Source organism: Pseudonaja textilis, chromosome 2 (assembly GCF_049901715.1).
Source record: "Pseudonaja textilis isolate UNSWEBS1 chromosome 2, rPseTex1.2, whole genome shotgun sequence".
NCBI lineage: Eukaryota > Metazoa > Chordata > Lepidosauria > Squamata > Elapidae > Pseudonaja > Pseudonaja textilis.
The window spans coordinates 161518051-161532330 of record NC_141991.1 but is presented as its reverse complement, the minus strand read 5'-3'; the positions used below and the strand labels follow the sequence as shown (position 1 = coordinate 161532330).

At 38.3% G+C, this 14280-nt stretch overlaps 1 protein-coding gene across 2 annotated transcripts in view; it reads left to right on the top strand.

Annotated features, from left to right (window-relative positions):
• The window catches only part of LOC113449600 (rap1 GTPase-activating protein 1-like), a 47824-nt gene extending 34963 nt beyond the window's left edge, over positions 1-12861 (top strand). For both annotated transcript variants that reach the window (XM_087926265.1, XM_087926264.1), the window contains exons 7-16: positions 276-379; positions 801-879; positions 2760-2813; positions 2904-2987; positions 4780-4880; positions 7479-7608; positions 8780-8935; positions 10080-10151; positions 11535-11621; positions 12655-12861. In XM_087926265.1, the coding sequence (XP_087782391.1) occupies positions 276-379; positions 801-879; positions 2760-2813; positions 2904-2987; positions 4780-4880; positions 7479-7608; positions 8780-8935; positions 10080-10151; positions 11535-11621; positions 12655-12846 (1059 nt within the window). In that variant the 3' untranslated portion in view covers positions 12847-12861. The remainder of the gene's footprint in view (positions 1-275; positions 380-800; positions 880-2759; positions 2814-2903; positions 2988-4779; positions 4881-7478; positions 7609-8779; positions 8936-10079; positions 10152-11534; positions 11622-12654) is intronic.
• Positions 12862-14280: the final 1419 nt, after the last annotated feature.

The window sequence follows — 14280 nt, the reverse complement described above, 5'->3', positions numbered from 1 at the left end:
TCTGCAGTTTTCCTGGCAAGTGGTTTGTCCTTGCCTACTTCCTAGGGCTGAGAGAGAATGACTGGCCTAAGATGGCCCTGCTAGCCCTGTGCCTAAGGCAGGACTAAAACTGCTAGTCTCCAAAGTTAGCCTGATGCCTTCACCTCTTTACAGCAAACTGACGCTCTCTTGTTACATTATACATGGGTTTTGTAGGAGAGACAGAGCCTGATCATTTATTTACTTATTTTGGAATATCGTAAGGTAAGACAAGCATTTTGATGTCTTTGTTTTAGGAGCATCAGAATTTTTATGCCAATGATTCAGCTTTGGGCTACTTGGTTCTTTCTGTGAAGTATGAACAGGTTGAAGGGCAAGACAATCTTCATCTGCTGCTGAGGTAAAACTGCCCTTTGATGCCACCACCCTCATGATATCACAGGGCTAGTCAGCCTTTTCAGTAAGTTCTTATGTTGGTTGGTTTTCTAAAGCTTATTTTAAATCAGCAATTGCCGGTCCTTGTCCCAATTTGTTTTTAAAGCTTTTCTCAGTGACTTGTTTGGTTCAGTTTCATTACTGCCAATGTAAGAAATATCCACAAGTCTCATTATTAGTGTAATAATTAATTTACATGGGGTTTTTTTTCCCCAGTGGGACTGGTCTAATTCAACACAATTAATTTACCTGTAGCAGAATTTGCCACTGTGTGTCTTTTTCTCCAGCAGATTAGATTGTGGTGAGAGAAAAGTGGCTGTAGCTCATCAGGAATGATTGCTTGGTTGCCCTTTAATTTATTCTGCTTCTTCTTGTTGCTCAAATAGAGCTCGAGCCTCTACCAAGCATGATCTCATTCCCATATCCTGCCTGACAGAGTTTCCTAATGCTGTCCAAATGGCCAAGGTAAGTACTTCAAACTTTGTTCTTGTACTACCAAAGCCTGGCTTGGGCTTTTGCTATTTAACGTCTCTGCTTAATGTTGTTTTCCCTGTGATGGTTTAAAATTTCCATGAAAACCATGATTCCTTCAGTTACGTTATTGCAGCACCTCTTCAAGTTTTGATAGTTAACATGCTGTCAAAGGTTGGGTGGAAAACCTTTACTGTTCATAACAGACATGCACATGAAGATATATGCTGCTCTTATACCCCTATCCTTCACATTTGTCCACATACAAAATCACTGATCCAAATCAATATATTTCTACAATCTCTCCATAGTGGAGAAACAGCGAAGAAGGGGAAGCTGCTATAAATCTCTACAGGAATGAAGGATCTACTGAATTGGTTAGATCTAGGTCCCTGATGGATCAGGAAATTTCTTGGATGTACTTGAGGAATTTCCTGCCTCACCTATCAGCCATATTGTTAAAACCCTGGCCAACCCTGGAACAAAGTTGGCTATATGATTCTTATGGCTCTCTTCTTTCAGCAGCACCTTGGGTTTATCAGGAAAGCTGAGTGCATTTAAGGAAATCCAGGGCTTGAGTATGGAACTAGCTTTATGACTGTGGAAGGTGATTAATTCTTCCCTGAGAGATATATGTCTTTCCCTTTAGTTAAAGATCTCAGTTACATAAACTTTATTTTTTTAAAAGTCCTTCCTGGACTTGGAAAATCTTTGAAATTATAGAAATTGAAACTGCTGTGGGAGGTCATTGCCAAATTTGTAATGTCATGATGTCAGTTCTGCACTCCTAATTTCAAAGGAAGCTGTTAGTACTTAGAATGTTGATTGAACTCAGATTGGATGGAGAAGAACAAGCTGAAAAACGTTGAGGTGCTATTGGGAAGAAAAATGTGTGACTTGAGGTTTAAAATGGAACATGTTTGGAATGGCACTGTTCTCTTCCAGAAAAGCAGATTTCCAGTCTAGGAAAGTTCCCTGATTTGAGATGTCATTCAGTTGGGGATAGCTGTGGGGAGAAGCATGTTTGCACAACTATAAGCAGTGGACTAATTGCCAGTCATTCCTACAATCCTAATCACACTTTAGATATATCCTGTCCCAACTACTGCTTTTTGTGGGGCTGCACTTAAACAGTTTCTACAAATTGCAACTGATGTAAATTGCATTGGACAAGCTACTGATTACTGCAAGGAACATCAGTCATAAGATGCCTCAATTGAGAGATCTTTATTGATTTCCAATTGCATACTGGATCCATTAAAATTTTTGGTTTTGACCTTGGCATTCCTAAACAGCTTAGGGCATGAATATCCAATTTTCTCATGATAAACCTTCCAATAACTTAGATCTTGGCTTTCTGGCTCCTTTTCTGTTGAATGGGCTCCTTGGCCCATGGAATCCTTTACTTTCATTCACCTAATGCAGCAATCTTCTCCAACCTGGCAACTCTTTGTTTTGGCACTTTTGTAAGATGAATGGAAGAGAAGTATTGACATTAATTATTAAGAAGTTTATTCTTGGGGAACTAAGCATAATGATTTTTTTTTTCAGCTAACTTGCATGTAAAACTCCCAAGAATAATATATGCTTCATCCAGTCTTAAAAAGTGTGACATTTTAACCAATTACCCATTTAAAACCCGCATTTAATTTCAAACACCCACATTTAATTGCATTGAAAATTTATAAATGTGAGTTTAATAATTGAACAAGAGAAGGAATAAATTAAAAGACAAATCCCTTGCAAATGCAAATCTGTTGAAAATACAAAGCCTCCTATGACTCGTAGTAATCATAATGGCCTTTGTCTTTTGGCTAGCTAGGAAGTCAGGTTCCTACATAAGGAAAGCTAAGTCCTCCTACTTTGCCTTGCAGCTGCTCTGTGAAGATGTGAATGTTGACCGCTTCTTCCCTGTGCTGTATCCTAAGGTAACCCCTGTATGTTTCTGAATGTACCATATAAATATTTTTTTCTCCAACCAGCTGCCTGCTAACTCAAGCTTTTTCTCCATCTCCTAGGCTTCCCAACTCATTGTTGCATTTGATGAACATGTCATCAGCAATAACTTCAAGTTTGGTGTCATCTACCAAAAATTTGGGCAGGTAAAAATATTTTTCATGCTCACACCTGTGGGGAAACTGGAGCCAAACTTCCATTCCCTCCATTGCATCCTCCCTCTCTTCTCCTGCTTATATAGAGTTACTTCTTTGTTGTTAATCTTATGCCCGCTCTTCTCAGTCACTTCTGCCTTATCTTCAGTAATCGAAAACGGGAGCATTGAGAAATAACAGGCAAGGTTGGTAGAAAAAAGTTGCTTCAAAGGTTGGAGCCATTTCAGGACACATGTGACTCTTTTTGAAGAAAAGGTCAATTGCCTTTTGTTCCTTAATCTCAGTGGAAAATTATACTGTAGTATACCTATTATTAGAAATGTAGACTCTAATTTTTAGAGGATTTTTTTTCTTCTGCAAATGAATATGATTCCACTTTAATATCCTGCACGTGTATTTGGACTATATTATTTGATGTGGAAAAATCAAAGTCTAGTCTGTTTGATGAAGCATCAACTGTACATTCAAAGAAGTTAAAAGCTTTTAATGTACATAGTATTGGAAACAATGTTGGGCAATAGATAATCAAATTCCATATAGTTTTGAAACTGCTAAATTCGTTTCAAGTGGAAAATAGTCTGCAGAACATTTTGATCTGAGAAAGTTTCCTGATTCCACAGCTTTGCAGCTTACAGCACAATTAACTCTGTCAACATCTGTATCATCATGCTTTTGTTTTAAAGTATAGAATAGAAAATGAGTATTCAAACAGTGATAAAAAAATTAAATGAAATTAACATTTTTCTAAAATGGTAAAACATAGATTAGTAGAGACTTTTCATGCAGGCAGACACTGGATATGCCTCCTACCTTTCCTGTAAACCTAACATTTATTTTCCCCCATTGCATCTAGTTTGGCTGCATCTTTCTTAAAACCTGCACAGGAATGACAGGGTTGGGTACAGTCATCAATTAGTAAATGTATGCTTGCCACACAAAGAAATGAGGCACACCGAAAAGTTGTGATTTTTTTTCCCCACCATAAAGAAAGAGTTTTTCAGGCTAGAGTAAAGTAGATACTGAGTTTTCAGCTCCATGTTCAAGTCAAACACATTCAGTCTGGAAAATCTTTGTTATTGTTTGAAGAGCTGATCAGATAAAGGGGAGGGAGGTCCTTCAAGAAGACTTATAAGCCCACCCATGTTAACTTTGAATAGACAATTGTTCTGGTGTTGCTCTTTAATGTTCTGTCAGGATTCTCATGAGACATCCTGAAGGGCCCTGAGCCAAGAACCACTAGAATCAACATCAAAATCACTTTTCTTGTGTATTTAAGGCTGTGCTATAAATAACATAAAGTTTAATTTCAGTGCAATATCATTGGAACTGCAAAACCAGAAAGTGTTTTTCATAGGCTCCATGGGGGTTATGGGTCAACCAAGAAAAAAGGCAGCTTGGTACTGTCTCAATGTCTTTAGGCCCAGCCTAAACCAGCATAGTATGTTCATCATTCTGTTGGACAGGGGACAATGAGGAAGTATTGAACAGAAAAAGGGTTTATTTTTCTACTTACATTTTGTTATATTCTTTTTTTCTTGAAAAGCAAACACTGGAGTGCATATTTCATCCCAAATACATTTTACTCTTATAACAATTCTTTAAAGAGGTTGACAAGGCTGGGAAAGTGGCTTGTTCAGAATTAGCCAGGACTGTGATTGGACCTGAGCACCTCAGCTATACAGCATTTCAGACTTGCATCTTTTGTACAAAAAGGATAATTTAAGAAAGAATGAGAAATGTCTGTCTCTTCCCACTTTCTTTTCTTCTCTTTTTTTACCCCCAGACCACAGAGGAAGAAGTCTTCAGTAATACAGAAGAGAGTTTAGGCTTCTTAGAGTTTTTAGCTCTCCTAGGTGACAGGATCCAGTTGCAGGATTTTCGTGGGTAAGTGCTTTCCACGTTAGCCCTACTACCAAATTATCTTTCCTGTATTGTCCTTGATGGCCTTCTTTTTAAAATACAATTTAAAATATAATTTTATTGAAGTTTTTAATAAACCCAGTAAAAACTAATACAAACGAAACTAGAAGGAAAATGTGCAGGAAGTGCAGGAAAAAAGAACAAAAGGAAAAGGCAGAAAAGAAAAAGGCAACAATAATAAAAAAAACAGACGTCTTCCAAGCTTTGTCACACCAAGCATAAGATAATATAGCATTTCAACCTCTTTTAAAGTTACAAATAAAACCCTTATCCCCATAGCCTAACTATTTATCCGCAGTTCATATAATGTCATTTTTTCAGATGCTTCAGCAAAAGTCCATTAGGAGTTACCAGAAATATTAAACAAATTATTTATCACTGATCAAAGAGTCCAACTTCTTTCTTTTTGCTCTTCACAATTTTATCCTTTAAATCATTCCAATGGATTTGATTTTTCAACAGTCTTTGGCATTCAAGACATTCCAGCCTACTGATAGATCCCATAAAGACACCTTGTGCGGGATTCTTATTGCAGCTGTTCCATGTCCAGATTCTTTTTCTTGATTTGTCCTTTGTATTCCCATTTTGGGGATCTCAATTTTGTTGTCTTCCATGCTTTCAAACTTTATAATGTACATACCTGTTTAAAAAAATTAATTTTTTTCTCATCTTTTAAAAATTTATCCAATGAAATTTGTATTTATTCTGAGATTTTAGTTAACATTTTGATCCCACTTATCCAGAAATTCTAAGATAAGAAAAAGGTTATAGCCACTGGGTTTTTTTTGTTTATTTGTTCATTTGTTTGCCTGGCCCTTTGGTTCCCTCTAGTGTCCATTTGCAATCTTCATCAAGCTTCAATTCCTAATAGGGGTTTATTTCCCTTTTAGTCATTTTCAACAAGTATATTATTTAATTATCTACTTGTTTTTCAGATCTTTTAGCAAAAATAGCCAACACTCCTAGTCTCCCAATCCATTTAACTTTCTTAAAAGTTTTTCTTTGTTTTTTGCTTATTGTATTTTATTTTAAATGCTTAAAATTTATTTCCCCATTTAAGTTTTGTTAAATCAAAAGAAATAAAAGTCACAGGTTCCAAATTCGTTTTGAAGGTCCCTAGTATCCATAAAGTCATTAAATTGAACATTTCCAAATAGGATTAGAAAGTGAGGTTCAACTAGTTTAGTGCCCTTGTTAAAGGCTCTACCTTTGCTGAGAGCAAAGATGTTGTCTTCCTCAGCTCCTGGCACTCTAACCGATAGGAAGCCATTGTTTTATTATCTGTTTATGAGGCACTACCTTTCAGAGCACTTCTGGGCAATCTCCTGTTCTCTCCATCTCTGGAGAGCTTTGAAGGACCGGTCTACCCACCAGTCTTTCAATCTATACAGCAGTCATCATTTCCACTCATTCATGGAGAGATGTCTTCAGTCAGGCATGATTCACAGTGGAGGCCAACAGGGAAGATTTCCCACTGGTCCTGAAAGGTACAAAATGACTCAGAATACTTGTTAGCACTTGAGAATAGACCTGTTCTCATCCTTGTAGAGCCTCATGGTTTGCCTATGATGATAAACCATGCTGTAATTCTTTGGTTTTCAGGCTAGCACAATGGATGAGCCCACCCAAGAAATATTTTTATTTACTTATTTTAGAACATTCTATAACCCTCCATCTTCAAAAACAAATTTAGGTGGCTTTACAAGTGATAAAACAGTATAAAACCAACAACACTAGAAAGTCATGGCACCACAATTATTCTGCTAGTGTATCCATATCCTGATCTTGCCCTATCCCAAAGCCTGATGGAAGAGCCATGTTTTAAGCCCTCTCCAGAATGACAGAAGGATAGGGGCCTGATGGATCTCAATGGGGAGGATCTTTCATATGGCAGGAGCTGCAGCAGAAAACGCGTGCAGCAGAAAAGGACCCACAAGAAATAAACTCCTCTGCAGGTTCCTTGTGGCTCTGTTTGCATCTGTGTGCGCCATCAAATCAGTGTTGGCTTCTGGCAATCACCTAAGTGAATACCTGCAGTTTTCTTGCCAAAGTTTTTCAGAAGTAGTTTGCCCTTTCCTGCTCCAAGGCTAAGAGAGAATGACTCACACAGCTGGCTAGTACCCAAGGCAGAAGACTAGAACTAGAACTCACGATCTCTTGGTTTCTAGCATGGTGCCCTAACCACTACACCACACTGACTCACAAGTGAGTTAGTTTATCTTCACTATCTTAAAACAGCCCCTCTGGCTCAAGCTCACCCCAAATGATGGAAAGGTGCTGCAATATGCTAATGTGGGGGGGGGGGTTAATTCATTCCTTTCAAATATTGAAAATAGAAGGGAAATGAAGCAAATAACAATCTTCACTGATATGGCTATAGGTTTCCTTAGTGGCCTATTTTTTTTTCCTGAGATATGTTTCGGACTAAAATTTTGACCGATAGTAGTAGATGCAATTACTGCAAGCATGGATTGGGTCCCCATCTGTGCTAATAAAAGAAACCTAATTTTTGTCCTTCTTCTCTTGGCTTTCTTTTTATCTTCTCTCTGTTGTTCTGTTCAGCTTCCGAGGTGGACTGGATGTTACAAGAGGTCAGACGGGAGCAGAATCCATCTATACAAATTTTCGGGGCAAAGAGATTATGTTCCATGTCTCTACAATGTTGCCTTTCACAGAGGGAGATGCCCAGCAGGTATGTTGAGTAGAATTGGGATGGGCTGCAAAATCTCCTTGGGAACCTTCAAATTATCGAAATTGCTTATTTTTCCCAGAATGAGAAGCCAGCATGAACTCCCTTCTCAGCGATTGCAGGATGTATACCCTAAAACCCTATTAGTAGAGTGCATTTCCTCATATGACCAGGGAAATTGAAACAATGCAGTGTGTTCTATTATATTGTATCTACAGGGATCTCTGTGTAATCTTTTGGCCATCTTATACTAATATTCTGCCAGAATGAATGTGTTAAATTGCTTTCTTTTTAGACCCAAACATTTCAGCATGCTTGCCAAATATACTATAGTAGCAGTGAAAATTAGGCATTGCAATGACAACCATGCTTCTGTTATGTTTGATATGTTTTTGTAATGTTGCTAATTGTTGATTGTAAATAAAAAAAAACCCTCTGCACTTAAATCTAATTTTGAGCTGTGCATGAGTTGGAATTTGACAATGACAAACCAGGATTCAGGATCTAGTCTTAAATTCAAATTCTATTACATGGGATATTTTGAAGTCATTCATAAATTTCCCAGTTTAGTTGGATTATGGTCATTTTCAGTCCTGCGTCTTTTCTTATATGAAAAAAGATAAAATAAAATGTATTGTATATAGGTGCAAAATATTTACATATTCTGTCTTACAGAATTTGATATCCAAACCCTGACCCAGGACTGAACAAACCTTTAGAAAAAGGCCACAGTCTCTGCAGTATACTGGTGGAGCTATGATTTTTGTAATTTCTTAGATTTGGTGGGTAGGAATTTGGCAAGTATTCTTTCTTTCTAAACACCATTAAGCCTATTTTAGGATTTACACTACAGTTTTAAGTTTAGATTTAGGTTTCTGGTTTCCTGTTCCAAAATAATAGAATGGCACCATTGTTTTTGAGCAACAGAAATTGCAAAGAATGTCAGGATAGGCAGGAGGAAAATTTCGAGTTGTAGATTAACAAACCTTTTATTTTATTTATTAATTTATTTATTACATTTTTATGCCATCCATCATTTACAAGGTGATTGTGGGCAGATTAGAGCTTGCTACCAACATGCCTCAATTTGGAATAGGATGGATTTAGTTTGAGGATTGCCTAAACTGGATAGGATAGGATGCCATTTTATGCAATCTTCTTTGTTCCCTTTCAGCTCCAACGTAAGCGCCACATCGGGAATGATATTGTGGCCATTGTCTTCCAAGATGAAAATACTCCTTTTGTGCCCGATATGATTGCATCAAATTTTCTACATGCCTATATGGTGGTGCAACTCCATCACAATGCCAGTGGAGAGACTCTGTACAAGGTAAAGACACACAGTCCACAATTTATCATTCCTGGGGAAGCCATAGAATATTCTGTGGCATTACAGTGCCTGCTGCATTCTGAGTTCCTGTTTTATCATTCTCTAACTTTTCTATTGTCACTATTGCTGGACTATCCTTCTTTTATTCCTCAGCAACAACCATTAGTCTATGCTCATATGTAGCTATTTTATTTTGGGAAGACTAAACGGGGGTCAAGGGGAAACACCTTGTTCTCGCTTCTCTTTCTTCAGAATTTCCAATCCATTTTCCTCTCATTTTTCAACAAAAATAAAATATATGTATTTCTTCTTCTATCTATTAGTAGAATAAAAAGTATCCATTAGCCATAACATGGTCAGAGTAATTGTGTTCAGGATGTGAGGTGCCTGTAGATATTTTCTCAGTCTTCTTTCTGGCTCGTGCATTATTCGGGTCCTCAGTGGAAGGCAGGCTGGTTGTGACTATTTTTCCTACAGTCCTATCCATTGAAGTCTGTATCTCTCCTGTCTGGTTGCTATGCAAAACAGACAATTATTGAGGTACAAATGACAGACTCAATAATTATTCTGTAGAACTGTATCAGCAGATCTTTGGGCAATCTGAGATTTCTAAGTTGACACAGGAAGAACATTCTTTATTGTGCCTTTTTAATGATGGTTCTAATGTTAGGTGTCCATTCCAAGCCCTTGGAGATAATAGAAACTACTAGAAACTTGAAGACATCTATTGTTGATACTATGTTGCCTAATATTGTAAGAGGTAGTAGAATAGGAAAGTATGTGAAATGTAGACAAAATTCCCTGCCCATGGAATTTGGAAATTTATTGGGGTGTATAATTGGATAAAATATAAAAGCTATCAAAGCCGCATAATAAATTAAAGTTAAAACTGCAAAGAACTAAAATCAAAAATTCAATTTAAAAAATAGTTTGTTCAACTGCTTGATTTTTTTAAACCCAGTTTTACAATGCTTCCTTCTTGTCCTGAGTCAATGTGACATAAAAAAAAGAAACCTGTAACTGGAGTGTTGCCAATTCCATGCTTTGGAGACTGGTTGGCAGAAATGTAACTTCTTAATTCTTGTCTTAAGGCTGCAGTGATCTTTCTGCTCTCTCTTAACTCTGTTAATTATGATTGTTTCAGGTTTCTGTGACTGCCCGTGATGATGTTCCCTTTTTTGGGCCTCCTCTTCCAAATCCAGCAGTATTCAAAAAGGTTGGTATGTCTATCCCTAGAACAGCTTTTTCCAGCACTGCAGGCTTGATATTTCTACAGATTATCCAGGACTGAGAAAATCATACATGATGTCAAATACTCTTAGGGATCTAACTCTTCATATCTGTGATGTGCAGTTTGATTGTACATGAGTAATAATCCTTCTTCCCCTTTTAATACAACAGCCAATTCAGAGGCAATGATTGCAGTTCATTTCACATTGTCAAACAGTGAACCAGTTAATAACAAGAGTAACAGCATCATGCAGTTATTCTTTCAAACAAATCTTGCTTTTCTATTTTTAGATCTGCCTGGGCAAACCTGAAGCTTATTTTTTCAGATTTGGGGAATGTTTCAATATATGTCCAACAGTGAAGTACAGAGCAAATTCCAGCTGCAAGACATTAGAGTTTGCTGCAGTAAGGACTCAGCAATTAGGAGCAAGGAAATTTTTTATAGATTTGTATGTGCTGTTCCTAGGTCATAGGTGTGATAGGTGCAACTACTTGAAAGATATAGTGAACAGAGAGAGCATTGACAGAATTCATGTTCTACACAGTCCTCAATATATATCCTGAGGCAACAAGATCAATTGAAATTCTTCAGTGAAACCTCGGATAAGTAAATCCCTTGGATTTTTCAGGTAGTACTTGACTTATGACTGGTCACTTAGCTACTGTTCAAAGTTATGACAGATCTCCCAGGAGTATTTACAATCCAGTTCCAACAACCACTCCCCCACAGTCATGTGATTGCATTTATTGGGAACTGGCCAGTATTTATGACTATTTGCAATGTCCCACAGTCACATAGTTACGATGTTTTACTGAAAAGTGGCATTTACTTCTGATTTTTGGCAAAAAAAAAAGCCTGTAGTGAACTGATTGTTTAACAACCAACATAGAAAAGATCATAAAATCCAGGTCAGACACTTAGGTGTCCCATTTTCCAAACATCAGGCTCTATTACTGTTGTAAGTTAAGAACTACCTGTATACAAATTCCTGCTGTCTGCGTTCTCCTCTGTGCAAAAGAATTCCACACCTGAAGAAAAGCTCACACACTTTTTATATAGAAGAGGATTTTTTTCCCTATGAGAATCATGTACATTGTTGTGGGAGAGAACAACTTTATAGCTACACAGTCCAAACAGGCTGTATTAAAGTATATTTCAGTGCATTCATCAAGTGTATGCTGTGAATGGAATCAATATTCTCTGGGCTCTTATATTTCTAGAGTCCATGTGAATTTGGCTTGCTAAAAAGCATTCCCAAACCCTCCATTCTTAAACCAGAATGGATGTAGCTCTCGTTGGTTAAAGTGAGAGGAGATGCTACCGAATGCCCAACATGATGGAGGAGCCTTCCTTTTTTCCTCCCTACAGGGCACAGACTTCCGTGAATTTCTTCTGGCAAAGCTTATCAATGCGGAGTATAGCTGTTACCACGCTGAGAAATTTGCCAAGTTGGAAGTAAGTCTGGTTACTTAATACATTTCTATTAATAACTTCCCAAGCAAATATCTGTATGAAACAAAATATATGAAATGGAAATGCACAATTAAGCAATGATTATAAATTGCTGAAATATCTGCTCTGGAAAACTTCTCCCAATGTTAAAATTATATTTTGGATTCCTAATAGCTGGGAGTGGATGAAGAGACCCTTTTGGACCTCAGGGACCACCAAACTCAAAATTTTAAATCCCGCAGACCAGAGATCCTGGGAAAATCCCCAAAAACGTCTGCAGGAAAATTACCCACCCTGTTTTCCTACCAATTGATCATTCTTGATTTGGGATCACAAGATACTGTCTCCAGCTCCATTCTCAGGAGGAGGGAGGGAGAGAGGAAGAGAGAGACTTTTGGCTTCATGCAAGGAAAGCAGCAGAAGCAGCGGAAGTCTTTCTTTCTCTGCCCAAACTCTGCCAGAAATGAGTCTTTGCTGGCACAGCGTCTTGGAGCTGGAGGCCTTGCAGGGTCCCAAGGACTCATTTCTGGTGCAGTTTGGGGGAGAGAAAGAAAGACTTCTGCAGCTTTCCTTGTGTGCAGCCAAAAGCAGAAGAAGAAAGAAGTGGAAAGAAGCAGCCTGGTGGCCAGGCCAGGCGCGTGGGGCGAATGGGGCAAGTTTCCCCCCTCCGCCCTTTCCCCCCTTCCCTCATACCTTGTGTTGTGCTCAATGCAAGTGATGCAAGCCTTGTGTTCCCATGCAGCCTGGATTAATTGCTTTGTGGAATGTTGGGGGTGACATTTCTCTGCGGTCCACCAAAATTTTCTCGTGGACCACCGGTGATCCATGGCCCACCGATTGGCGACCACTGTTCTATACCATCACTATGAAGACATTCCTTTCCCAGAAGTTCTCTTGCTGAATCTCCAAGAAAGGATTTAGATTATGTTAGCCATCCAGGCATGAAATGCCCTTCCGTTTTGCCTCTTCCCCTTTTGCAGGTGCACTCCAATCTCTGACAACAATGTTTCTCTTTATTTCTCTCTTCCTGGAGCAGGACCGCACCCGCAGTGCACTTTTGGAGAGCCTTTATGAAGAACTGCAGATTCGTAGCCGCAGTATGATGGGCCTGGCCTCAGGGGATGAGGACAAAATAGAGAACGGGGGTGGTGGCTTCTTTGAGAATTTCAAGGTGAGAGATGGTGTAAATGCTGAATTTCTCAATGTCCTTCCGTATTTACTAACTTGATGCTGCTCTGGTTAGTACCAATAAAGAAAAAATAGCATACATATAATCTTCAGCCAAGGTAAAAAAAGAAAATTTACAACACAGGTATTGCTCGGACTGAGACCTACATGCAGATCCCCAGGCCCAGTGACTAAAAAAACTTGTCTTTAAAAGGCGCGCAAAAGGCCAACAGAGTCAGGGGCAATTTAATCTTGAGAGAAGGGCGTTCCAACCAAAAGTTGTCTGACTAGAAAAGGCTCTCTTCCTAGCCCCACCATAGGGCACTCCCTAATAAACAGAAAGTCTTTTATCAACACCCTGAACTGCACTCAGAAGTACCATTAAACATATGAGTGACAGGAAACGATGCCTCATACTCCAAGAATGGACACAGTTGGTGCACAATATGTAAGTTGTGCAAAGGCACATCTGGCCACTTAAAATACTGCAATAGATAGGCCTGTAACTGCAATAGATAGATTCATATTATGTTGGGGTGTGTGTGTGTGTGTGTGGATTTCAAAGCTGAGAAGGAAGCCCCAGAATTTCCTACCTCAGAATTCAAAGTCTGTTAGGTACTGGTCTAGCTATCGATCTATTGATTTTTGTTGGAAAATAAGGCCATGGAAAATCCCTACTTCATGTATCTGTGCATTAGCTGGAGGGGAAAGTATATTTGATCATTATGTGGAAGGGAAAGTGCATTTAATCATTTATACTTCAAATATAATACATTTTACATTCCAGGGGAAATTTGTTAAACTTTATTTAATTTGGAACTACCCATCTCCCTCACAGATGGACTCTGGTTGGTGAACAATAAATTATTAAAACATAGAAACAACGTATACATTTTCAAACAGGCTTTTTGTCCAGTTTATGTAGTCTTGCCTCCCCTACTCTCATTAGAATACAGTGGAGGAGAATGGGGATGAGAAATTGGAGAAATAATGTTAGAAATCTGGAGCACTAATCATGATGATGCTAATTCTAAAAATGCTGAAATGTGTGTTGTGATATCACAGCACAAGAACTGCCTTTTCATAATAACATCACTGCGTTGTATACATAAGGGGGAGAGCTGGTATCATAATCCATGTTTCCTCACCTCTGCTTGCCATTCCGCCTCCCCTTTACCTGTGTTTGAAAGGTGGTTTAACAGGGTATTCCTTTTCACAGCTATGTAGCAATAGCCAGGATCAATTACACGTATATTTGAGTGAAATAAATTGGTGGCCTAGAAAAGGGAATCCAACTCTAGTCTGTAGTGGCACAAAAATGCATACTTGTTGGTAATTCATGTATGAATCAGATCAAAGATTTGAAGGATCTCAGTCTACACATCACCAAAAATATTACATTGGGGTTTTTTTTCTTCTGTGGCATATGCCATCACAGAGAAAATTATTTTGTATTTTAGACTGAGAACATATCTATACAAGTAATCTTTGGTTG